General features: G+C 44.7%; 1 protein-coding gene across 7 annotated transcripts in view; it reads left to right on the top strand.

Moving 5' to 3' along the window:
* Positions 1-27,374, top strand: part of arhgef28a (Rho guanine nucleotide exchange factor (GEF) 28a) — a 551,732-nt gene that overhangs the window by 358,078 nt on the left and 166,280 nt on the right. For all 7 annotated transcript variants that reach the window (XM_078564027.1, XM_078564009.1, XM_078564018.1 and 4 more), the window contains 7 exons: positions 1,210-1,267; positions 2,629-2,779; positions 2,872-2,993; positions 10,421-10,561; positions 18,134-18,384; positions 20,771-20,896; positions 20,983-21,100. In XM_078564027.1, the coding sequence (XP_078420153.1) occupies positions 1,210-1,267; positions 2,629-2,779; positions 2,872-2,993; positions 10,421-10,561; positions 18,134-18,384; positions 20,771-20,896; positions 20,983-21,100 (967 nt within the window). The remainder of the gene's footprint in view (positions 1-1,209; positions 1,268-2,628; positions 2,780-2,871; positions 2,994-10,420; positions 10,562-18,133; positions 18,385-20,770; positions 20,897-20,982; positions 21,101-27,374) is intronic.

Genomic DNA, 27,374 nt, shown 5'->3' with positions numbered 1-27,374 from the left:
TTGCCTTTGCTTCACCCTCCTCCCCTTTTTGGGAGGACCCAAACCCTAACTTCCAGTCCACTCAAGGTTGTTACAAATCATTAATTAATTCATTAATGTGCACTTTGTTCCTGTATCCACTCTGTAAAATTGCAGTAAAAATGTCATCTGACATCTTTCCAAGACAGGTCAACTCTGATTCTAGGGTATTGGACCACTGACTGAAGTGAGGCCCAAATTTGAATCCTGGTCTGGCATCCTCGAGGCAAGTTTGAGCTAGCTTAGTAAACTGGTAAAGTGTGGCATAGCTAACAATTGCAGAGATCTCTAGAACTGATCAGTTTTCCCCAGATGAGTGGATGAGTTTAGATGTGCTGGGAGGTACCCCATTCATCACCTTAAACATTCAGTCCCTCCACCAATGGCACGTAGAGGCAGCAGTGTGTGCAATCTACAGGATGCACTGTGACAACTTGCCAAGCCTCCTTCGACAGCACCTTCCAAATCCACAGCCTCTACCGCCTAGAAGGACAAGGGCAGCAGATGCATAGGAACACCATCTCCTGCAAGTTCCCTCCAAGTTAGTCACTATCCTGACTTGGAACTATTTTGCTATTCCTTCACGGTCGCTGGGTCAGCTGTGGAACTCTTCATCAGTTCACATTTTAACAAAATAAGTTTGTTTTGTACATAACATGATAGAAAGTTATGTACTTGTTTATGACATAATTTAGAAGCAAATTAGACTGGGATAGAGTTAATGTTAGTTGAGCATGCAATTATTGGTGATGATAAATGTTTGGTGCAATTAAATACAAGTGCTTGTTATGACAATGAAGTGAGTGAAATTGAAGCTTTTTGTGTGCGGAAATTATTTAGTGTGTTGTATATTCAGAAATGTTATTTTGATATATATGCTGCTGTATTTTGTTGTTAATTGGTCCACCATTCAGGGCCGTGCCTTCAGTTGCTGAGGTTCCAAGCCCTGGAATACCCTCCCTACACATCTCCGCCTCTTTATCTCGCTTTCCTCCTTTAAGAAACTCCTTAGGCCCGACCTTTCTGACCGAGCTTTGATCAGCTGACCTAATATCTACTTTTGTGGATCGGTGTCATGATTCGTTTATAATGCTCCTGTGAATGACCTTGGGATATTTCATTACATTAATGGTGCTATATAATTATAAGCTGTTGTTCTATTCTTACAAACTTGGTGTTTCTCTTCTGCAGAATCCTCAAGACAAATGTCATGTAGTATCCCGAAGCAAGCCAACTCACTGTGTGCACTGTAAGTATGAATTGTTGCATTGAAAAATTTGTGAAATTAAATCTGTTTATTTGTTAAAACAGCATTTGTTAAAGTCACAAGCTTGATTTTCTGGCTATTGCTTGATTTTCTGGTGCTAGGTCAGGTAGCAGCAGTGGGAATGGGATAGAGAACCATAACACTGGATGTCCACTGGCTTCTCCACCTGCCCCACTTTCCAGGAGCTAGTGGAGATACTCACCCTCTTTTCGGTGGACCAATAGAAATGAGGTGGCAATAAATCTAGTGATGCCACATTTTCATTTTCTGTCATTTCTGCATCGTTTGTACTGAATTATATTCCATGTCAGATTTATACAGGTGTCAAGAATTGCTAGGCACCATGGAAAAGGTAGTTAAATAGTTTGGGGACCACACTTTAGCACTAATAGGTGTAGAGAAGAGATTATAGGACCAATTCTCTTGCTCCCTGCACACCAGGAGCACTCTCCGAGGAGGTGCAATCAAACAGAAAGATGGTTTTGGAGACCTTCACTGCTGGGTCTCTGTTCCCACAGTACCCCCCACAAACAGGTTGCCATTAGACCTCCACCATTCCCTATAATGTTGCAGCTCAAGCAAGCAAACTAATGCAGATCCAAACTTGTTGATGTGCTTGTGATGTTGCAGGAAGCTAAGCTGTGATTTTTTTGGGTGCATTGGCACTCAAACGTTGTGGACCTATGAAATGGAGGCACTTTGAAAAGTTACAGAGTTGCTGAAGTAGGGTAAGGCTTTAGCCAAAAGATTTGGTACGGAATGTCAATAAGCTGATTTAGAAGCATTTCAGCCACTGTTGAGAAAACGCATTTTATTTGATTTTTTAGTCCTTCTATGGGGCTGCTGAGAGGTGAAGGATGGGGTGTCCTTTGCATGTTTTATACGAGGAAGGAGAGTGATCAGGAAGCATTGCTGGATCTGAGATGTTACCCCAGCAGGAATAGATTGCTGACTTGGAGGAACCCAATTGAGAGAATGTACAGAGCAAGGCTAACATTCCTAGATTTGTCCCAGAAGCAAAGCTTTAGGAGTGCTGTTTTAGCAGAGAGATAACAAGAGAACTTTTTTCACTGGCTGGAAGAGAATGTGATACTATGATCCTGAACCTTCATAGCTCTTACTGTGCCAATCAAAATTACAATAGCATTTAACTATTATTTTATGAGAGGCTTCCAGGCAGCCACAGGAGATGTATCCTGCATCAACAGACCTGCAGTCAATAGATACACTCACCAAGTCGCTGATGCCATGTTTGCCAGTACTGACTACATTATCTGCTTGACCTGCTGAGCGTTAGCAGTGTCTCCTGTTTTAAACTATTAAAATATCTGTTGCTTCAATAGCTAACTCACTTAAGGATGCTTCGCAGTCTACATTCCTATCACTGAACGCCACCTCATCATCTTTGCCTGTTGGACTTTCTGCTCTCAAACGAGAAAGCTCACTACAACATCAGCCCTTGTCAAAAAGTGCCTCTACTATTAGTATAGACAGGTAAGCTGAATCTTGCAAAATTATTTCCCTTATCAACATAGTGAGCAATTTCTAAAATATTTTGTTTACCACGTGGAACTATTGTCTTTTAGAAGAATCATGGAGTCAATGGACATGGAGGTGGATGGCTTTGTTTCTAGGAACAAATCACAGTCTGAGGAATTACTTCAAACAATGGGGTCATCGCCTTCAACAGAATCACTTGCATTGGAGGGTGAGAATCTTTGAACAGTTGCATGTAGAGAGGATAGCGAATATAATCTGTGTGTAATCTGATTTTAATTTTATGGGGGAAAATATAGCTTCATAAGAACCAAGGAATGGAAGCAGAGTTGGCCAGCTGACCTCCGAGCCTGTTTGCTATTCAATAAACTCATATTTCAGATACATCTTCCCACATTCATCCCATATCCCTTGATTTGCATAGCATCCAAGAATCTGTTGATCTCTGACTTGGATACACTCAATCGTTGGGTTTTTTTTTATTCATTCACAGGATGTGGGCATCGCTTGCTGGGCCAGTATTTATTGCCCATCTCTAGTTGCTCTTGAGAAGGTGGTGGTGAGCTGCCTTCTTGAACCGCTGCAGTCCCTGTGGTGTAGGTACACCCATGGTGCTGTATTCACAACTCTCTGCGGTAGAACTCCAAAGGTTCACAAACCTTTGAAGAAATTTCTCATCTCACTCCTAAATGGCTGAACTGTTATTCTGGACTGTGTCCGCTAGCTCTAGGAGCTTTAGTCAGTTTGCTCATCCACCCTCCTCCACGCAGACAGCAAGAATCTCAAGCCTTTTAGATAAGGTAAAAAGCCAAGGGCTTCTCCAGCACTACACCTGGAATCCCCTTACCTGCCTGATTTACAGTCACACCATCCTGTCCCTAACCACTAAACAGACGTCTACCTTTACCTTACCTAAGGGTTGTGACTGCCTCCTGGATCAAAAAGTGTCCAGGTAATTTTCTCCCTCCCTGATGCAACGCAATGTCTGCAACACGGATTCCACCTCAATAATTCTGAGCTGAAGTTCCTCAAGATGCAATGTGGTTGACTCTTGAAAATGCCCTCTGAATGAGGGCAATTAGGGATGGGCAATAAATGTTGGCCTAGCCAGTGATACCCACATCCCATGAATGAATAAAAAAAAACATTGTGGTTGTCTGAGATCATGACGCTGTCCAAAAAAATTCCCACATGCTGCATTTGTGGCTCACCTCCTGCGCTACCATCCCTATCAAACTTTGTTTATTTGCTTAATTAAAATTTATGTATATAATCAGTTTAGGTTATCTCTTTTTTAACTAATTAGTTGAGCTAGTTTAAATTACAGGTAGAATAAATGTGATTTTTGTTCCACATCACTTTGTGATTTTTTTTCCCACAGTCAGATGTATTTTAAGAAGAAGGAGGTAAGAACAGTTGGTCATGTTTTGATAGCAGCTGAAAGGATAATTATAGAAGAATAATTTGTATTAATTTAATTCCCTGCCCAGAGACCATTATTTCAGTTCTCTTGCACCTCATTATTTCTTTGAAGTCACACTGAGAATATTCATATCTTCAAGGGCATCTGTACAAAATGGAGAAATTGACTCTTCTGGCTAGTTTGAAGCAACATGATTTGCTGGCTCGTAGAAATTTTGTCCCTCGTTAGTCACCATTGTCATGGTGGCATATATAATGTAATTTAGAGGTGTCAGCTGTGGCTCAGTCCATAGCACCCTCGCCTTTGAATCAGAAGGTTGTGGGTTCATGTCCCACTCCCGGAAACCAAGAACTGTGATTGTACTCAAAAGAGTTGCAATCTGTGACTGTTGATAACTTGAAAGAATTTTTTTTATAATGTAATTTACATAATTGTTCTATTTTCACTTCTATGCTGAATCCTTGCTAACGATTCTTTATTGGTGCAGAATTGTTTTTGTCAGTTTCTTTTGCATCATACATGAATAGTATTTAATTCAGCAACACAGCACAAACGTCATACTTGTTCTCCTTTTAAAGTCATTTCTGGAGCTTCTAGGAAGGCTCTGAGTCACTGACTAGCTCTCTATGGGACCCATTGCCATGCTAATTACCTCCTCAGCATAGATAAGGGCCATCTGCCATCACCCCACCCCCGACATAAAAAACAAGTTTGAATTTCACCATTGCTGCAGTTACTGTCCAGGACCTGTTTGCTAAATAGACTTTGGAAGTTGGTATTGAGCTGTTTCATACAAATGTTGTATGTTTACACAAACAAACTTTCCAATAGTTATACCCATTCAGTGGCTCACAAACTTCAAAAGTGTTAAAGGATCATTACATAGCGGTCATAACACGGAAACAGATTATTTGGTAACCCGACCCTCCCCTTTCTTCGCAGTCCAGGCCTAGAAGGTGCTGGGTCCTGAGTCATTTAATACTGCATTTTAAAACTCCTCATTGCTTAGTCCTTGAACCTCCCCCCGCAACCCCACCAACCCATTCACTACAACACTTAAAGCTATGTCTACAGGCTGGATTTTCTTAAGTTTGGATGACACAGGAGCCCTTTAAAAATGGCAGGTGGCTCCCGATTCCAGGATTCCCGACCATATTCCTGGGGTTTCCAGATTTTTGGGAGTTCCTTTTAAGGGTGCAGGCTGGTTCAGGTGGCGAGCCTACACTCCCGACCTGGCTGGCTCCATTGCAGGGATAGGCATGTCCTAGTCCTCCGTAATTTTCATGGAGCCGGGCAGCTTTTCAAAGAATCATGAACGCTACAACGATAGTACGAATGTAAAAACATTCTTTAAAAAAAATCATTCATTGGCACTTTCCACTTCCTTAAAGTGTGTATTGCTTCTATACAGTGTATAGTGCGCAAATGGGCATGGAAATGCCATAGTTTGGCATGAGGGGCCATAGAGAGTGAGGGGGGCATGTTTTGACATGGGGGCCATAAGGGGTATGAGGGGACATAGGGGCTGCTTGGGGGGGACATAGCTTGTCATGGGGAGATGTGAGAGGCCATAGGTGGTGGGTGGAGGGCATGCATGAGGTGGCATGGATGGGGCATGGGGAGCATATGGGGGGTGTGAGCGGCAAGGGCTGGAAAGCCTTCCTGTTTTTGTTATAACTGGGACGTAGTCTCACAGCACTGAGGTGGATCTTTTAAACAGCCCACCTCCGCACCTGACAGCCCCAGGTTGAAAGTCCCTGTCCTTGCGGGCACTTTCTCCTGAGGCAGGCGGGCCAAGCTGGGAACTTTCCTGACTCCTGCTACCCTCCTCAAGGATGAAAATTCAGCCCTATATGTCCAATCAGTTGCTCACCTCCACCCTTGTTCTTAGTAAAATCCTTATTTCCTTCACCGCTCCCATCCCATCATTCTCCAGGCATAATCCCATCTTTGCTCCCTCAAGACAAGTGGTGCAGGGTTGTAAGTATGCAACTAGTTTAGCCATCCATTGCTAGAACTGACTGGTCCATATTAAGCACTTTTGGGCCTTGTTCTAATGAAAAGTGATTTCCTTATTTTACGATAAACTAGCTCCCTAAACGCCTCCTCCTCCTATCCACCCTCACCACCAGCTCCAAGGGTGGAATCTTCTGACCCCGTTGAAGCAGAGGTGGGGCCAGGGATGGAAAATGCAGTGAGCTGTTCAAAAGCCCATTGACTTTGGTGGGACCGGGAGATCCTGCCGGCAGGAGGGGCTGTAAAATTTCCCCCCATGTGTGAGAAGCTCATGAAATTCTTTTTCACTAAAGTTGAGACCATTCATTCAGTTGTCTCTTTCACCTGTTCCCTTCTCCTTTTCCCAAGGTTCCCCTAACTTTTTCTCTAGCTTCTCTCCTATCTCTCCAACGCCCTTTTCAAGTATATCAATGTGAGACACTTCTTGCTCTCTGGATGCTATTCCCACTAAAGTGATAATATTGACCAGAATTTTACTTCTGGCATGCGGGCGCGTACCCGACACACTGGAACATAAAATGACACAGGCGTGCGTCCCGGTGTCACTGTCCACCGTCGCGATATTTCGTTCAGTGGGTGCGTGGCGGAGTCGGCTGCACACCCGCCGATAATTGAAAGGCCTATTAAAGCCATTAACAAGGTAATTAAGTTGAAGTTTACATGGCCTTTACATTTTTTAGGAAACCTCATCCCTGAGCAGGATGAGGTTTCCTAAAGCTATTACAAATTAAATAAAAACTTTATTTTGAAATTAAAAACATGCCCCATCTCATGTGACACGGGACATGTTTCATTGAATTTTTATTGCATTTATTAATTTTTCCAAAAAGCGCTTCAATCTCCCCGAGGCAGCTCCATGCCTCAAGGAGCTTGAAGCGCTCTTTCGCGTGCATGCGCAGTTCGCGCGCTAGACCCGAGTCTCCTTTCTCCCCCCCACCCGCACAGGTAGCCCTCGCTACCGCTCGCGATCCATGCAAGGTGGGCCTTAATTGGCCCACCCGTGTGAAATTGCGATGCGGAGCTGATCGCGGGCGGCTGTCGGCTTCCTGACTGCTCCCGCCCACTCCCACCGAGCCTGCCCGACACAGGAAAAATTGAGGCCATTATGTTAATTTAATTGTTACGGTAAAGGATTATCAAGTGGAGAGCATTGATTGATTAAGTAACTTGAGTGACTTATCACCTGGATCTGACTTCTGTACATCACTTTAGAGTATCCGATTAAGGTTAACGGGTTCCTGACGGTGCTCCTTCATTCTGGGAGAAGAGTGCGCCAGGGCTGCCCCATGTTCAGCCTGCTGTATTCTATCTGTGTGGAGCCTTTCCTGCACCTGTTGCAGAGGAGGTTGTCAGGATTGGCTCTGCGCGGGCCAGGCATGAGGGTAGTCCTATCAGCCCAAGCTGATGATGTGCTCCTCATGTTCACAGATCCAGCTGGCCTGTGGAGGTTACGGAGTGCCAGAAAATCTACTCTGAAGTGTCCTCCACCAGGATCAACTGGGACAAATGTTCTGGACTCTTAATTTATCTGTGGCAAATTCCTGGAGGAGTTCAGGCCTTTCACCTGGAGTACCACCAAACTCCTCTACCTGGGAGTCCATCTTAGTCCCACTGAGGGATCTTGGCCTATGAACTGGCAAAAGCTGGAGGCCAAAGTCACCACTTGCCTAAGGCGGTGGACAGGACTGCTCCGAGTGTTGCCCTACAGGGATATAGTGTTGGTCATAAACCAGTTGATCGCCGCAATGCTGTGGTACTGGCTGGTCACTTTGATTCCTCCCTGGATTTTGCCACAAAAATACAGAAGAGGCTTAATGACTTCTTCTGGGACAAAAGGATGCACTGGGTTGCTGCTGAGGGAGGGTGGTCAGTCGTTAGCGTGCCTTCACACCTAAGTGGCGACTTTCTGTCTCTAGACCCTGCAGTGATACCTTTACGTTAAGCCCCCTCCCCGATGGCGTGCCCTGGCAACTTAATTATTCAGCCAGGTGCACGGCCTCAATTATGACCTGCAGCTCCTGTTCATAGACCTGGGGGGTCTCCATCTCCATACCTCCCTGTCTTCTATAGGGAACTGATTAAGGTCTGGAACATGGTTGCGTCCCATCAGGACTAGCGGCTATCGTCTAAGAGAGCCGCTGCTCAGGAATCCATACCTCCATCAGTACCGATTCTGATGGCTGGCGGAAGAGAGGGCTCAGGCCGCTGGGGTGACCAGAGTCGGGGACGTGCTGGATGATGCCACAAGAACTCGCCAGGCGAGCGTCTGTTGATGTCCAGCTTGCGGCCAAAGCCATTCACAGGCTGGAAACGATGGTGCTCGGACCCGACTGCACTCGTGGCGTTGAGGCGGCTCAAGCGTGTGGTGGACCTCCTGGGTGAGCTGACCCTCGTTTGGACCGAATTTCACATTGTTCCTGTGTCCCGACACTTCCCACGGGAACTGCAGCCCCATAATCTGAGTCGTCTTGCAGAAATTCCCTTCGTGCCTTTCCGTTCGGCACGGAGGGGTTTCCTGTGTGGCCTACACACTCTCCTCTTCGTTGCCTTCCTCCACAGTCAGGACCTGCTATGGCATGCTGTTCTACTCTGGTGGGGGAGGACCCAGTGGAGGACTCTCTATGTGGGAGTCCTCCCTTACTCCATCAGGAACCTGGTGTGGAGGGTATTGCATGCAGCAGTGCCATGCAATCGTAGGTTAAGGTGTTCACAGGCAGTAGGCGGTCTGTGTTCCATGTATATATATGTGCCCGAGATTGCAGCCCCTCTTTCATTTTTTTGTAGGGGCTGCTCTTCAATTTTCAGTTGCACGCTGCTGTTCTTTGGTCACCTTGTGTGGAGGGGGCGGGGAGGGAAGAGGACCTCCTCATAGGCCTGCTCCTGGGCCTGGCCAAGGTGGCCATCAACAGGTCCAGGCAGTGGGCGGTCAAGGGGGTCATCCAACCCGACTGTCTGCCCCTCTACCGCGGCTATGTTTGCAGCCGGGTGGCCCTGAAGAGGGAGCACGCGGCTGTTTATCTTTTTTTACAGTCTCGAGGAGTCTGTGTTCCATGTCCACATAGATTGTGTGAGGTTGCAGGCCTCGTTCCACTTTTTGAGGGGGCTGCTTCTGAAGTTTTGTTTGTGTTCAGCCCTAGTGATCTTTGCCCACTAGGTACAGTGGGGGGTTGGGGTGGGGGGTGTTGGGGTTGCGGGCAGATGGGAGGACCTCCCCAGGGGTCTGCTCCTGGGCCTTGCCAAGTGACCATTAACAGATCCAAGCAGCAGGCCCTGGATGGAGTTGGTAAACCCGGCCGTCTACCCTATTCTGTGGCAATATTCGCACTTGGGTGCTCCTGGGGAGGGAGCACGTGATGTCCACCAGTGCACTAGAAGCCTTCCGTGACCGGTGGGTGCCGCAAGGGCTGGAGTGCATCGTTGGTCCCGGAAATGACATTTTAACTTAATTTATTATGTCTTCTGTTAAAGTTTTGTCTTTTGTTACAGTGCCCCTTTAATTAGTTAATTAGTTTATATTTGTTTATTGGTTTCAAAAAGAGTATATATAGAGATATTGACTTGAGGGGGTTGTTCGATCTGACTGCCTGCCCCTTTTCTGTGGTTATGTCTGCGCTTGAGTGTCTTTGGAGAGGGAGCTCAGGTGTCCACTGGTATGTTTGAGGTCCTCCGCAACCAATGGGCACTGCTGGGGCTGGAGTGAATCCATTGCACCCCAAAATATTATTTTAAATTAAATTTGATACGTTTCCTTTAAAGATTTGTTTTTTGTTATAGTCCCCCTTGGCTGTCAATTTGTAAATTTATTTATTCGTTGATTTGATTTACACAAAAGGGTATTAAAAAGGGACTGTTCTGTGACCGGTGAGAGCTGTGGGGGTGGGGGGGTTGCAGGAGTGCATCATCAACCTCAGAAATGTTATTTTAATTTGATAAGATTCTGTTAGCATTTTTACTTTTGTTGCAATAATTTTTCAGTACCTCAATTCAAAGGGGTTGATCATTTGTTTACCTGTTATTGGTTTATTTAAGAGTAAAGAAAGAGACTGCTGGGACACTGAGGTGTTGGTAGGTGGGTAGGCCTTGGCGCAATGTGCACTCAGAATCGCTGGGAGCACTAGGCAAAAATTTACTGATGTTCAACTAACTTCCAGGTGAAATATTTTTTGGAAGTCTCCAACTTTAACACTCTATTTTACCAGATAATGTGGTCCCTTCAATGCGTGGAGACCTTGAGTTTGATGCACAGGAATTTAAAGCTGAGTCCTGGAGCCTTGCCGTCGATCATGCATTTAGTAGTAAACAACAGAAAGATCTGATAAAGAGACAAGATGTTATATATGGTGAGTGTACTATTTTAATCATGTTGGATTAGTGGTTGATTGTGCACCAGCTAGCATTCATCAAAGATGTTTAATTTTGTTTTGGGATTGTTTTATTTAAGTGAATGTTAGGTGCTATTTGGTGCTTTCAAACCATTGGAAAATATTAAAGAATTGTCCAAGTGATTTTATTTTTCCTGCGTTGTTCATTCTGAGAATTTTAAAATGACATTTTCTGCACATGAGGGCCTAAGAAATGTTTGAGAAAGACCATTTGACCCAGTGAAATTAATTGTTCCATTTTTCTAGTTCTTCACCATAGTATCCAGTGATATTTTGCTTATACAAACATGCCAGGTAGATTATTCAAAACATTTATCAGTCTTTGATAAAAATATTTCTTGATACCTGTTTTAATTTACTATATGTTAACGTACACTTATATCCTCTAGACCTACATTTCATAAGAACATAAGAAATACAAGCAGGAGTGGACCATACAGCCCCTTCAAACCCGCTCCGCCATTCAATATGACCATGGCTGATCTTCTGCCTCTTTTCTACTCCTGCTTATCATATCCATTGATTCACTGAAAGGCTAAAAGACCTGTCTAACTCAGCCATAAATATAATCAATGATGGAGCACCGACAACCTCCCAGGTTAGGCAAACCCAAAGATTCACAGCCCCCTGAGTGAAGAAATTTCTCCTCATCTCAGTCTTAAGTGATTGGCCCCTTATCCTGAGAATCTGCCCCTGCACTTTAGATTCCCTAGTCAGGGAAAATACCTCTGTGTCTACCCTGAAAAGTCCATTCAGAATCTTATATGTTTCAATTGGATCACTTCTTATTCGTCTAAACTCCAGCAAGTATAGGTCTAATTTACTTAGCCTCTCATCATAGGACAACCCACTCATCCCAGGAACCAATCTTTTATTTATTATTCATGGGATGTGGGTGTCACTGGCTTGGCCAGCATTTATTGCCCATCCCTAATTGCCCTTGTTCAGAGGGCACTTAAAAGTCAATCACATTGCAATGGATCTGGAGTCACATGTAGGCCAGACTAGGTAAGGACAGCAGATTTCCTTCCCTAAAGGACATTAGTGAACCAGATGGGTTTTTACAACAATCAGCAATGGTTTCGTGATCATCATTAAACTTTTAATTCCAGATTTTTATTGAATTCAAATTCCACCATGGCAGGGTTCGAACCCAGGTGCCCAGAGCATTACCCTGGGTGTCTAGATTACTAGTCCTGTGACAATACCACAGCGCCACCGCCTCTCCCAACCTAGTAAACCTTTGCTGTGTCGCCTTCATTGCAAGTATATCCTTCATTAAACATGAAAACCAAAACTGTGCACAGTACTCCATGTGTGGCCTCACCAATGCCCTGCACAACTGTAGCAAAACTTCCGTATTCTTGTACTGTAATCCTCTTAAAGACCATAATACCACTTGCCTTCCTAATTGCTTGCTGATACTGCATGCTAACTTTCTGCATTCCTTGGAAAAGCACACCGTGTGCTGGTGACCTCTCTGCTGCCTGATTGGCATGTCATTGTAGTAATTGAAGGTGTGTAGCCTTTCCTACTGCCCATCAGGGGTCACGTGATTGTTCTTGGAGGCTCTGGCCAATGAGCCCTAAGCATGGGTAATCCGCGGGGTTTCTTGTCGTGGACCTGGTTCAAGCATGTAGCATCTAAAAAGCTCTATGTAATAAAGTTACCTGTTTCTATTTGAAACTTGTCCGGTACGTCAAGACATTGCATTTGGCGATGAGGGTAAAATAGCGGTAAAATAGCTCTGACGCTGCACCTTGCCTTGTGAACATGAGTACAACAAATCTTAAGAAAAAAGAAATGAATACTCACCAGTCATGCCACTTTTCGCCAGAATCAATCCTTACAATGCAACTATGGAAGACTGGAGCCAGTATGTAGAGTGCCTTGGTTTTTATGTTGTAGCAATGAAATTACCGCGGAGGAGAAACAGAAAGCAATCCTTTTGAACGTATGTGGTAGCAAGACATCAATCTCATCCGCAGCCTGGCGGCCCTGAACGCGCCCAATTCTAAGTCCTTTAATAAATTAGTGGACCCCGCCATCCGTAATAATGCAGAGATTTAAGTTTAATTCCAGAGTAAGGGCTCCAGGTGAGTCCGTCGCAACCTATATAGCGAAGTTGAAACAGTTAACTGAACACTGCGACTTTGGAAACACACGCAAAGATATGCTGCGGGACCGATTAGTTGGTGGAGTTTATGACAACGCCATTCAGCGCCATTTACTCGCAGAAGTCAATATTGATTTGAAGCCCGCCGTGGAAATAGCACTAGCCATGGGAAGTGCCGCAAGAGACTCGCAAGCTTTACAACACGTACAACATGGCGCTGTTCTTCATGTGGATGGGAACCTACCACTGGGTGTGGCTCAAAAACCAGAGACACAGTAGCGAAGTGAGAGAAAATGTCCACTGTTAGAAAAACAAAAAGGTATAGTAGAAGCATTTCAGCAGTGACTCCAAGGCTAATCTGTTATAGATGTGGGGGTGAACACATACCAGACACCTGCAGATTCAAGGAGGCAGAATGCCAATACTGCCATAAGAAAGGTCACGCAATAAAGCAATGCAGGGCGAAATTGAAACGGCCCATGAGGCATTAAACCAATATGATTGAATTGAATAATGCAACAGAACCTGAAGCTGCCGATACCGACATCTACTCCCTGTGCAACGTCACAGCTGTAAAAACCGAACATATTACTGTCACAATCCAAGTGAATGGGAAGTCACTAATAATGGGTGTGGATACGGGAGCCTCAACCACAGTAGTGGGAGAGCGCACATTTAAGTACCTAAATGAAGGTACCTAGCCACTGAATCTGAGCGAACAACGGCTCAATTGAAGACATACACTGGAGAATCCATACAGGTAAAGGGCAATGCCACAGTACCTGTGTCCTATTGGCAACAGACAGCCCAGCTTCCAGTGATCATAGTGACAGGTGACTTAGTCTTCTGGGCCAAGACTGGTTACAAAAAATCAAGCTCAACTGGTCTGAAATATTTCACTTGAGAACAGGAGGAGTTCCTGAACTGATAAAGAAAAATGATAGTGTATTTCTTGACAAATTAGGGAAGTTAAAAGGCTTCCAAGCAAAAATATATGTGGATTCTCAGATGACACTCCCGTTTCTTTAAGACCAGACCAGTGCCTTGTGCCTTAAAGGAGAAGGTGGATGCAGAACTGTGCCAGTTAGAGAAGCTAGGCATCATCCAACCTGTCCAATTTTCAGCATGGGCAGCGTGCATAGTCCCAGTGGTGAAGCCAGACCAAACTATACGCATTCGTGAGGACTATAAATTGACCGTGAACAGGGCAGCCAAACTAGATAAATATCCTATCTCGAAGATAGACGACTTGTGTGCAAAGCTAGTTGGAGGCAAATCCTATTCCAAACTGGACATGAGCCATGCATACCAACAGCTAGAGCTGGATAGCACATCTAGAGGGTATATAACCATCAACACGCACAAGGGTCTGTATCAATATGCTTGCCTACCCTTTGGAGTATCGTCTGCGTGTGCAATCTTCCAAAGGACACTGGAGAGTCTTTTGTAAGGACTTCCCCAAGTAGTAGTATATACCTCGATGATGTTCTGATCACAAGGTCAACTGAAACTGAACATTTGGCGAACCTGGAAGAAGTGCTGCAAAGATTCTTGGAAGCTGGTGTATGATTAAAGAAAGAGAAATGTACATTCCAAGCACCAGAAGTAACTTACCTGGCTCACAGGGTGGATGCCATGGGCTTGAGTCCAATAGAAGAGAAAGTTAGGGCAATCAAAAAGGTGCCCTCTCCATCCAGTGTAACTGAACTCAAATCTTTTGTGGGCATTATAGCCGCTTCTTGCCAAACCTGTCAACAGTGTTAGCACCATTACACTTGTTGTTAAAAAAGAATCACCGTTGGTCATGGAATTCACAACAGGGAGAAGCCTTTGTGAAGGTCAAGAAGCTATTACAGTCATCATGTTTTTGGTACATTATGACCCCTCAAAAGAATTGGTATTATGTGATGTATCTCCTTATGTTGTGGGAGCTGTGTAATCACATCGGATGGAAGGTGGATCAGAAAGGCCAATTGGCTATGTCTCCAGAATCCCCTCTGCAACCGAGAAGGGTAATTCCCAACTAGGAAAGGAAAGTTTATCGGTGATATTCGGAGTGAAAAAATTCCACCAGTATCTGCATGAACGACATTTCACCATTGTGTTGGACCATAAACCGTTTATGGGTTTATTCAGTCAGGATAAGGCAATTCTGTCAATAGCATCAGCAAGAATTCAACATTGGCCTTTGATAGTATCTGCATATGAGTATACCTTTATGCACCGTCCTGGCTTACATATTGCAAATGGGGATGCACTCAGTCATCTACCATTACCAGTTAGCATTGTACATGCTTCTGTGCTACAAGAAATTGTGCTTGTATTGAATTTCTTGGATTCTCCACCTGTGTGTTTGAAGCAAATTAGGGATTGGATGAACAGAGATCTAATTTTGCCGAAAGTCAGAGACTTTGTATTGCAAGGATGGTCAAATTTACCAGTGTCTAAAGAAATGAGACCATTGCATGCCTGAAAAATGAGTTAAGTTGTCAAGATGGAATTTTGTTGTGGGGATCAAGAGTTGCCATCCCTTCGCAAGGAGAAGAACCACTCTTGACAGAGCTTTACAGTGCACATCCAGGCATATCGAAGATGAAAATGCTTGCGATAAGCTATGTCTGGTGGCCAGGCATTGACATTGACATTGAAAGCATGGTCTAGCACTGTCTACATTGTCAGTAACAGCAGAAGTTGCCTGTTTCAGCTCCACTGCATCCGTGGGAGAGGCCTGGTCGACCCTGGGTTAGACTACATGTTGATTATGTAGGACCATTCTTAGGTACCATGTTTTTGTTGATCATAGATGCACATCCTAAATGGATGGATGTGTATGAAGTCAGATCACCAACGTCGAGCACAATTATTGAAAATCTGCGTCAATGTTTTAGTATACATGGCCTACCGGAAGTCATCGTTTCAGATAACAGTACAGTCTCTACCAGTATGGAGTTTCAGAGATTCCTGAGTTTAAATGGACTCAGACATATTAAAACAGCACCGCATCATCCCTCATCAAATGGTTTAGCTGAAAGAGCTGTGCAAACATTCAAATCTCGAACAAAAAGGTTATCTGAAGGTACTGGAGAAACTTGACTTTCCTGCTCTCTTCTCAATTATCATACAATGCCTCATTCAACCACAGGTTTAATGCCATCAGAATTATTAAAGAAACGCCGCCTACATACGAGGATAAGTCTGGTGTTTCCAAACTTAGAGGGGAAGGTAGAGAAGAATCATGGTAATTAAAATTTGAATCACAATGTTCATAGCAAAAGCTGACGATTTGCTGTAGGAGACACAGTTTTCGTGCGGGCTTTGGAACTGGACCTCGTTGGATTCTTGGCGTACTTGTCTCAGAAACTGGTCCCTTGTCCTTCCAGTTGGAAGTGGAAGACCAAGTTGTTGGAAAACACGTGGATCATCTCAGGAGTAGAGAGACATTCCTACAACCAGCTCTTCCGCCAGTGATTAACGTCGAACCATTAATCCTTGAGGTGACAGATCGACCTAGAATAGACATACCCGTTGTCTCTGTAGAGTTGCCTAACCCTGAACTGTTACTTTCTAATGATGTTTCTGGTGCTGCAGTTCCTGATCATGTCGATCCAGTAGAAGAACCTCAAGTAGTAGAACTACGCTGCTCTAACCGAATAAGGAAACCACCTCAGAGATTTAATTTTTAATCACCCGAGTTGTATATATGTACATGTTGTGGGATATTCAAATGCTCTCTGTAAATAGAAATTGTAAACAAAACTGAAGGGGGAGAAATGTAGGAATTCTTCTTATCGTGTCCACGGACAGTTTATACATGGCCCAGGCAGAACTGGACACATTTTTGCACCTTGTTGTTGAATTCGACAAGATCTGCAACAGTGCAGGGTTCCTCTAGCGATAGATATTGCAGGAGATGTTGCATAGTCTGTGGCTCAGTTCCACATTCACAAGTTGTCGGGCAGATTGTATATCCCCATTTGCTTACCTTTGAACGACCTACACCAGTCCTAAGTCTGTTAAGGCACTTCCAGGTTGCCCAGTTGCAATTAGCTCCTGGGGAAGGCATTCATCCAGTAGAATTTTCATTGCTGGGGGTTGTTCGAGACTGGCGAGCCGGTCTTACCACAAGGCGATGCGGGCTTCAGATGGGGTTGATTGTAATGGAACAACACTGTTCATGAAGCTCTTCCTTGACTTTAGGCGACTGGGTGTAGGTGTATGACCATGTAGAGGATGCCTCTCATCTGATGTTTGACGGAGTTGCTCTTTCTTGCTGGCTACCGTTCTTCTTATATCAAGGGGAGCGATACCCGCCAGGATATATAGGCTGTTGGTGTTTGTTGGTTTTAAACAACCTGTGATAAGTGAGCAGCTTGCATTCAGAACGGCATCCATCTTCTTAGCATGAGTAGATCTTTCCCATGTAGGGCAGGCGTATTTAGCAGTGGAATAGCAAAGAGCAAGTGCACCGGTTCGCAATGTTTTCGAGCTTGCTCCCCATTTTGTGTTAGTGAGCTTATTAAGGATGTTGTTTCGTGCGTTCACTTTTGCCTTTGTCTTTTCGATGTGGTTCTTGAAGGTGAGGCATCTGTCAAGGGTGACTCCTAAGTAGATAGGGTGCTTGCAATGCGTCAGTGTTGCTCCACACCAGATTACTTTAAGCTGGCGTTTGGCTTCACGGTTTCTGAGGTGGAATGTACAAACTTGTGTCTTTGATGGGTTTGCGCGAAGGTGGTTTTCTTCATAGTAGGATGTTAGTCCCTCCAAGGCCTCAGAAAGCGTTTTCTCAACGGTGTTAAAATCAGTGCTTTGGGCAGTGACACATAAGTCATCAGCATATATAAAACGGCGTGTGACACGGTCTATAGGTTGGTCATTCGTGTAGATGTTGTACAGCAGCAAGCACGCTTCCCTGAGGAAGACCATTCTTCTGAATACGTAGTAATTGAAGGTATAGCTTTTCCTATTGCCTATCAGGGGTCATGTGATTGTTCTTGGAGGCTCTGACCAATAAGCCCCAGGTGGGGGTAATCCGAGAGGGTTTCTTGTTGAGGACCTAGTTCAAGCATGTAGCATCTAAAAAGCTCTCTGTAATAAAGTTATCTGTTTCTAGTTGAAGCCTGTATGGTACGTCGTCATTACAGTAATACTGGTGGGCCTTCCGCAGTGCGGGTCTCTCACTGGTTCTCAAGCTGGCGTCCGAGACCTCTGTCACCTCCATAGAACTTCCCACCACCCCCAAAATTCTATACAGTGAGAGGTCTGTTGCAGAGCTTGCATTATAATCTAGTACCGATGGGTTTCACTACCCAAAAACAAGTCCTGTTATTATATTGACACCTGCAGTGTAAAGACCCATAGGATGGATGCCGAGTCTCAAGCCTAATTTCTCTAAATTGTTTCTCCTTCCCTTGCAGAGCTGATGCAGACAGAGATGCACCACATTCGGACCCTGGAGATAATGTCAGACATTTTTAGGAAGGGCATGAAGGAGGAGCTGCAATTAGATCACAACACCATTGACAAAATGTTTCCCTCTTTAGATGAGCTTTTAGAAATTCACAAGCACTTTTTCTTCTGCTTGAAAGAGAGACGGCGGGAATCTTTTGAGGAGGACAGCGAAAGGAATTTTTTTATCAATAGGATTGGTGATATCCTTTTACAACAGGTAAAGTATGAATAAGTGAAGCCAAAGTGTTTGCAAAGTTAAAAGTTAAAATATAAATGGAGCTCTCATGATGGCCTAGTTAGTGTTATTGGAACTGAATCATACAGGTCAGAAAGGTCCAATGCTTGATCACCAAATGATGCTAAGTTAATTGACACCAACCCTGACTAAAATCTCAGCTAGGGATGCTACAACTGGATTAAGCAGCTTTGATCAAGGGGGAGGATATGTCAGCTGGGGTCCTCACTCCAGTTATTATTCAGTCAGTCATGTTGGAAAGTATGCATGTGTAGGTAGCAGCTGGGGACAGGTTCAGGCTTGCCTGTAAAGTCTTCTGTGGTTGAATACTCTGCCAGCACATTGTTCTCGCTCACGTGTGAACAATGCAATGCCACCTGCAGGCACTGCAGGATGCCTAATACCTATGAAGCTATCTGCGCCACAGATCTGGGCAAGCAGGAAAGAAAATAAATGCCATTAGCCTTGCAACACTTTTTTTGTTTGCGTTGTGGGAAAGGTAGAAATCCTCAATAGCTGCATTCAAATAACCTTAAAATAGTATGTGAGAAATTCTAAAGTTCCAGCTAAATGGCTGCTATTATGGGGCGGAGACATTTTCATACAATGCAGTGCTAATCATTGGCCTGTGCTTCTTGGTTACTTATGAAATCTTATTTGTACATCATGGGAATTCTCAAGAAGGGATAATTAAGAGCCTATGCTTTGGTTAAATGCTGTGACAGCAAAGGAAATGTGCCAAATTTGAAGAAATATTACTTTAGCCATTTAATGTTCATAATTTCAAAAATCCCGAGATCTTGCAAGAATATCTCAGCGTCTCCTGGATCTTGTGATATCAGGATTGGAAGTTCTGATTTCTGTTGCGAAATTAAACTTTTGGGGCCATTTGGAAACCAGGCAAATGGGCAAATAAAGTGACTCAGGTTACTTACTGTTCTAGAGCAGCTGGGAGTTGACAGATTTGGTAAGCTGCTCAACTGAGCAGGTGGCAAAGGCACACACCCAAAGACAACAGGTTTCTATTTAACATGCATGTTAGGTCCAAATCCCTCTTACTCTCCCATCCAAAACTAGCCCATAACCAAAACCAGGTATTTTACTTCAGCTTCTACAATTTCAAAGACGGATCATTTCCTGTGCCACCATACAGAGGATTTGGTTACTAATGTACTACAAGGTTTTAAAATGAGCAGCTTTAGAAACTGAATTTTAACCATTGCTACTGAAGCACATAAGAATAATAAGCTGTAAATTTAAGGCGTACATAGCAGGACATCATCTGGGATATGTGGCATCACAAATGTCCAATGGAAATAAATTTGCTGGATTAGAGGAGGAAAATGGAAATGTCTGGATTACTCTACAGATAGCCGGCATGGTCTCGATGAGCCGAATGGTTTCCTTCTCTGTCATAATGACTCTATGATTATGGCCTTAGAGGCATAAAGCTCAGCACCAGTTCCTCCCCTCGAAAACCTTGACAATTGTCAAATTCCCTTTTATCCTGCATAACAGTTACAAAGAGCAAAGTAACTCATTGTATGTGAAACCCTTTGTGATGCTTATGAAATATGTGGTCAGACATTATGCCAACGGGTTTGAAAGTGGGGGAGCATGTAAAATCGAGCATGCGGCCTGGCTACCGTGCAACCTCCCCCCCCCAATCCTCACCTCAGAACTGTTTGAAATTTTACGAGGAATGAGAGAGGCGGCCGCTCACCCTTGCGCCTGTTGAGGCTCCATCCTACCGTCGCCAGTACTTTACCCAGGGCGATGGGAAGCCTAAGCCATGTGGGAAGGTGGACAACCTTAGCTGCACATTCTGGTTTCAGGCAAGGTGGAGGGGTCCTCCTTTTGCCGGCCCCCTGAGCCCATCAGTGACAAACCCCCCACCCCAAGGTCATTCTCCCCCACTTTCATCCTCTCCCTTGGCCTATTGAACCCAGCTCCACCACCCCTCACCAAGACCCCCGAGCTCAGGCTTACCTGGGCCCCCAGTCTGGTGGGAACGCCTGTAGTCCAAGTAGTGGTCACCACTCCCGTCGGCTCTGTAAGGTAGGACTTCTTTCTGAGAAAGGAACAGAAGTTTTGAAATAATGAACTTTGCCCCCAGTGTTAAATTGCTGCGGGGCAGCTGTTGGGATTGTGGGCAGGCTCCGCCTGTCTTTTTAACCATGGTGCCCTGTAAAATCCAGCCCTGTTTACATACCAGTTAATTTACTTTCCTTTAATCTCTCTTTGACTAGCTTGATTAAAGGATCAAGCAAGAAACTTTCATCCAGGGTTTTTGTTTGGAAATTTAAAAAAAATTTAAAATTCTAGGTGATTGTCCCTTTAGTTGATAATGACCATCCTTTGTGCTTAGTTTACAGATGAAAATGGCAATAAATTGAAACAAACGTATGGTGATTTCTGTAGCCATCACAAGGAGGCAGTCAATTTCTTTAAAGAACTACAACAACAAAATAAGAAATTCCAAAACTTTATCAGGGTAAGACCTCATTAATCACTTTTCTCTGCCAAACCAAATAATGTGAAAGCAACAAAGATAAGCTTACATTTGTTTATCCTTTATAGCAACAGAGCAACAATCTGCTGGTCCGACGCCTTGGTGTCCCAGAGTGTATACTACTGGTTACCCAACGTATCACCAAGTACCCAGTCCTGCTTGAGCGAATACTGCATTACACAAAAGGTCAGTCTCAGGGCTGGTCAATTCAGCCTGTTGTAATTATGGTTTCTTACATTACAACAGTGACTACATGTCAAAAGTACACAACTGGCAATAAAGTGTCCTGAGATGTATCGAGGTCGTGAAAGGTGCTATACAACTGCAGGTCATATTTATCTTATCTTAAAAGATTATGAGGCGCTTTTTGAATAAAATATGATTTATTAGCTATTAATTAACAAAATTAGAAACTGCCCACATTTGTTGCAGAACACCAAATTACAAATTTCAATCAATGTTTTATGCTTAGGCAATCTTCCGTGACATTTCACAGGAGATTATCCAAGTATGAAAGATATATAAGAAGCTGTGATTTGGCTTCCTGCATGAAATGGACAGCATCTTCCAAACTTGCGACCTCTACCACCTGGAAGGACAAGGGCTGGAGATATATGGGGATATTACCATCTGCAAGTTGGCCTCCAAGCTACACACCATCCTGACTTTGAACTATATCACTGTTCCTTCACTGTCACTGGGTCAAATTCTAGGAACTCTTTTCCTAACAGCACTGTGGATGTACCTGCACCACATGGACTACAGTGGCTCAAGAAGGCAGCTCATCACTACCATCTCAAGGTCAATTAAGGATGGCAATAAGTGTCGGCCTAGCCAGCAATGCTCACATCCCAAAACAAATAAAAGGCAAGATTATGGCTTTGAGCTAAACTGTAAACCGAGCGATAGCAAATTGGCAACCCATTTACATCTCTTCCAATTATATTTTTCCATTGACTTGCTATAGTGTAAAGAAGTGAGGGCAGTACATTGAGTATCACCTGGTGGTTATTTCTCTCTCCACACCTTTGGGGACACAGTAATGCTGGTGACAAATGTCACTGGTGGTTCACCGTTGCTTGCCATTTCTTCCATGTTCAGACTCATTACTTTGACCACCCATATACATCAACAATGTGGTTTTTACATTGTTGGCCTAATTGCAACTTTCCCAGCTGGTGCTGAAGGCCCATGGCCAGAAAATGAAAATCACGATTGGGACGACGAAACAGTTGCACAGTTGGGTTGTCATCCTTAAGGCTTTGAAATCTGCCTTACGACTTCAATTGGAAATACATTATTGTTCAGTGACAGTAGCCAGAATGAACAGGACTGCTTTTAATTGAAGGGATTCTGTATAGTGTAAACAGAACATGTGAGTAGCTCGACAGCTGACTGCTGATTTTTTATTTGTATCTGTAGCAAAATTTTATATTGCTTATTTTCTGTCATCTGCAGGAATAATTTTCTATTATCTACAGAAAATGCAAAAGTACTGCTCTCTAAAATTCTTATGCTATTGAACCGAGTGGGAAAACATGCAGAACATTTCCTCACTCATGCTAATTTTTTATAAACTAAAATAAATTAACTTATTAAGTGTAAATATACATTGTAGCCACAACGCTACGGCGAATAATTGGCTAAGGCCCAAAAATGGGCACAGGAAATGCAAGGCACGATTAACCTGCACCCGTTCGTTCTGACGTAGGACTTGAAGCAAACTTCGTGCTGCCTGCTAATTTAGATGAGAGTAGTGTGCAGCTCAGCGCGAAGTATGCTGTTGAGCAGCTACGTGCCTCAGTAGGGGACCAAGTGTGAGGCTAGCACCACTTAAAGCTAGCTGCATGGGTGCTGGAAGTGGCTTGGGAAGAGTGTCCAAACAGAAAAACTCAGTGGCTTAACAGGGCAGAGAACATGCTCCAAGGTCCCTTGTCGCAGCACTGGTGGCTTTGGTGCTGGAGTTGGACAGGGGGAGAAAGATCCTCTATTCTCAGAGGACCAGGTGGAATTCCAAATAAATACTGTAAAGGCAGTGGAAGCAGATAACTGTCATTGCCTTGACCTCTCCGGCAGTCTTTTGGGGTTGGTGTTGGGAGTGGTCAAGGGTTACTCCAAAGTAGGCGGGAATCGGGTCATGCCACACTTTTCCTTCACAGAAGGTGGCATTTAGGGTGTTGTGTACCTTGCGATTTTCAAGGTGGAATGTAGAGACGGTGGACTTGGCTGGGTTTAATGGCACTCTCCGCTTGTAGAAATATTCAACCATTTTTGACAGATCAGAGTTTAGCGTGTCTTCCATTTCCTGGAAAGATTTTTGCCTGAGCTGTCAAGGCAACATCATTAACGTAAATACATTTTTCTGATAATGTGGTGGACATGTCACTTATGTAGATGTTAAAAAGTGTTAGTGCCAGGACAGACAGTGCCCCCTGGGCAACCAATGTTGAGTGTTCTTGATGTGTTGACCTTGTCTCGTAGGTAGACCTTCATCCTTTGGTTGTTCAGAAATATCCACAGCAGCACGGACCGTTTATGTATCAGTTCATGTTTCCATACAGTTTTGTAGGCTGAGGAAATATCTATGAAAGCGGCTCCAGCCTTGAGTTTGCGATGAAAACCAGCCTCAGTGTTTGTGATGATAGCAAGGACTTGTTCACAGCAACTGCTTTGGAACCTAAAGCCAGCCTGCTCTTGAAGGTGGGATGAGTTAGTAAAGATTTTAAAAAATGAGCCACTCCAGGAGCTCATAGATTATACAGAGCAGGGAAATGGGCCTGTAACTCGCAGGCTCACCTGCAGGCTTTCTTAGTTTTGGCAGAGCTATTACCATCGCCTCACACCGGATTTGGAGAATGCTGTTGAGAAGGGTGTCAGTAGCCATTGTTTTTCCAGTGGGCCAAGATGGTTCTGGAAGTCCGGTGGGATACCATCTTTCCCGGCAGCTTTGGCCTTTTTTGTGGTGGATAGGTCAACATCCAGTTCCACGAGGGTAAAGTCATCTGGCAGCCTGAAAAACTCTGGACAACTCGCCATCCCTACTCTTGAGATTTTTCTTGACCTCTTACATGTGTTGTTTATTGAGGGATCCCTTTCAGTTGGCCAGTAGTTTGGCAGCAACAGCATTAGCACTTACTTGTAGGTTAGCAGTCTTTGCTGGGTTTGACGCTCCAAAGTTTCCTCAGGAGGTTCCAGGATCTACTGAGTGCATAAAGTCCATGGATTCTGTGTAGTCCAACCAGCCCTGCTATCCACGGTTGTCCCACAGATTTAAGCAGTGCTGTGGCCAGTGCTGGACCTCCAGTACGCTAAAAGGTTGCTAAAAGAGGACCTCGCACACAGGGCTCCAACAAGAGATGTACTGTGCTCTGAAACCTCGACGGCTGAGTACTGTGCACCCGATATGGGCCTGAACTCACCACAATAAACTCATTGACACACAACTTCACTGAGTAATAAGGATCATCTCTGGAACTCTTAAGATCAACTCTAGTTCAGTGGTTACCAGGCCTCTCAAATATCGACCCTCCCTCCACTCGACGGGATGCTGCAACACGCAAAGAAAAAACTCTTAACAACAGCAACTTGGACCTCCCTGTCCATAGAGACCTTCAAGACCTCCCAACTCATCACTTGGCTCTGCAAAACCCCCTCTGGACATGAATCAAATATCTCCAACTCCATAACACTGATGAAAACTGGAGGAAAGCTTGGACAGAAAACACCCTCCCAAATAAACAGTCTACGATCCAACATTTGAAGAACCAGGCTTCAAACTCCTCCGGAGCATGTGGACAACCCTCAGTAGAATACAGAATGGACATGGCTGATGTGGCCACCTGATGTATAAGTGACACCTCAAAACCTCACCTGGCTGCAGCTGTGGAAACCCTGACCAAACCATGGAGCACATAATAACATCTTGCCCCTGACTTGAGTTTGAGGGTGGCATCCTGGAGTTACACTTGCAATCCAGCAGCGCATTGGACTGGCCAGGGAACCTGACATTAAAATTGTGATAGTTTCTGCTCCTAAAGCCACACGAAAGAAATCGTCATTAATGCCAATGGTGTAGGCCTGATTACCTAGACGCAGTGCAGGAAGAAGTTCACTGACCTCACACGAGTGGTCAAGGTCAGTGAATGCCTCTTCAAATACCATATCCTGACAAATGTACAAAAACCTTACCCACCTCTTAGTTCCCCATATCTCCTTCAGTCAACAATCCCTATCAACCGTGGCTCATTCATAAAGTTCATTGTTTCAGATCACCCTTTCACACATAGCACTGCTGCAAGTTTCACAACCACAGCTCACACCTTGTGCACACTGCCAACTATGACAGGCACAACATTGAAATAGATCATACCAAGCTCATTGACATACTTCCCCCTCTCTTATAGGAGAGGGTGGTGCATAACAGCAGGCAGTAGCACCTAACCAGGTGGGTGCAGGCACGTTTGTCTGCATGTCTTTGACTGAGGCCATGGCCAGCAATGGGGCTGAAACCATTCCTACCTAATCCTCTTCCTCGCAACCCATTTTGTCCTCAATCCCTTCTGATTTAGAAACTGCGGACGATGTAAGCATACGCTGCTTGCTGTCCCACCCCTTACCTCACTGCAAACCTACTATGCCTTTCTCCTTTCAGATTACCTTGCTAGGCAATTGTACAGGGGCAAGAAATGCTTGAGGAGCTAGAGACTAATGATGAAGAAACAAAGTGCTCAATCTCACTCTCGCAGCCACCTGCTCAGATACTGTTAGCTCCCTTACTTTAGAAGATTGCATAAAGGTGGGATCTGCATGTGGTGAGTCACTGGGCATGGGTGGCCCGAAGCCTGGCAGGGTAAATAGGCTGCACATGTGCCAACTCCCCAGAGGGCAAGGTCACACAAGAACTCTGCTGCTGAAAAAGGCTGATGATTAATCCCAATGAAGTGCTTGGTGCATTGGCAGATCTGCCAAAAAGCCTGTGGCCACTGTCAGAGGTTTCTGGCACAAACTTTGTACAGAGCTTTGTGCTGAACTTGGAGCCCAGCCCCTGCAGCATGAAAGTGATGACTAATTCTATTAACACACTTGTGGACCCAACCATGATGCAGCATCTGATAGTTGATGCCTCAGCTTCCATTGCAGCACAAGGACAAGCCACTCATTGCCAAGTGCTTCACTGGAAGCGCAGACAGAAGTCAAGCAGTCTCAGCTCATTGCCAAGCAGGTACAGACTGTTGGCAAGGTGGCTGCAGATGCCTGTGTTCAAAGGGGTTTTCTGGGTGTCACAGCAGTCTGGCAATCTTCTGCAACAAATGACTAAGATTTCTGAGGCAACAGAGTGGTAATGACTTCATGGAGCACAAACTTGCTGTCCTCTATCAGGATGACAGGGTTTATACTGTCACCGCAGCCACCCTGCCAGTGCCCTTGCTTCTGCCTGTCAGCCAATCAGGCCAGGCTGCTGCCACCCATGCTAAGATGCTGCTGTTTTCCCAGGTGAGAACTGTTTGAGGACGTCCTGCAATGCTATCGACAGCCTGCCCCAGTGAAAGTCAGCAGCCTTCACCAGCCATGCTGCAACCACTGAGGTAGCACTGCTTAGGAGTGCCAGGACAGGCAAAGGCACTGCAGACAGGTACTAAAGGAAAGCACTAGGTGATTAGTTGATTTTTGTATGGAATATTGAATGGCTTTTTTGATAATAGTTTGGAATGGTTGTTTAGTGGTGACTTTTATTTTAGCACTGTGGTCAAGAGAACGTTGTGATGGTCGATACCAGAGAGAAGGAAAGGTGTAGGGCTGTTGTTGAATGGGAAATTGAGGTCACATTCACTGGTAATACAGTCGGATAAGCTAATCACAGAGTGCCCGGCCAGAAAGAGCTATAGTTGCCTCCTCCCTTTCTCCTCCTCCTCTTCTTCCTCCTCCTCTTCCTGCACCTGAGCTCACATCCCTGGAAGCAAAGATTATGCCATTATAATGGTAAGGTTGTGCAGGGTTGAACACACCATGATGAATCATGCCACATACTCTGTTGAATACTACAGGTATAGTGGATTCGATGGACTGAATGGCATCCCTCTGTGCCATAAATGACTAGAGCTCCTCCAGATCAGTACAGGCAGTGAAAGAGTTGCTTGAGTACTCCAGTGACCTGCCCGATGATGTTTTGTGTGACAGCATGGCTTTCATTATGCGCATGCTAGCCATGTTTTGGCTGAGTTTTGCATTGGAGTCATGAGTCAGAAGGTCAGCAGGTAGTCAGAGCAGCCACCCTCTGGTTTGACGTGGTTACTCAAATATAGTGAACTGGCAGCAGTGTGTACCATCTCCAAAATTCATTGCAGCAACTCACCAAGGCTCCTTCAACAGCACCTCCCAAACCCATGATCTCTACCACCTAGAAGGACAAGGGCAGCAGGCACATGGGAAATCCACCACCCGCAAGTTCCCCTCCAACCCG

The sequence above is a fragment of the Cetorhinus maximus genome, chromosome 2 (assembly GCF_964194155.1).
Source record: "Cetorhinus maximus chromosome 2, sCetMax3.hap1.1, whole genome shotgun sequence".
Classification (NCBI taxonomy): domain Eukaryota; kingdom Metazoa; phylum Chordata; class Chondrichthyes; order Lamniformes; family Cetorhinidae; genus Cetorhinus; species Cetorhinus maximus.
The sequence above is the reverse complement of the archived record's forward strand: the minus strand, read 5'-3'. Positions and strand labels throughout refer to the sequence as shown.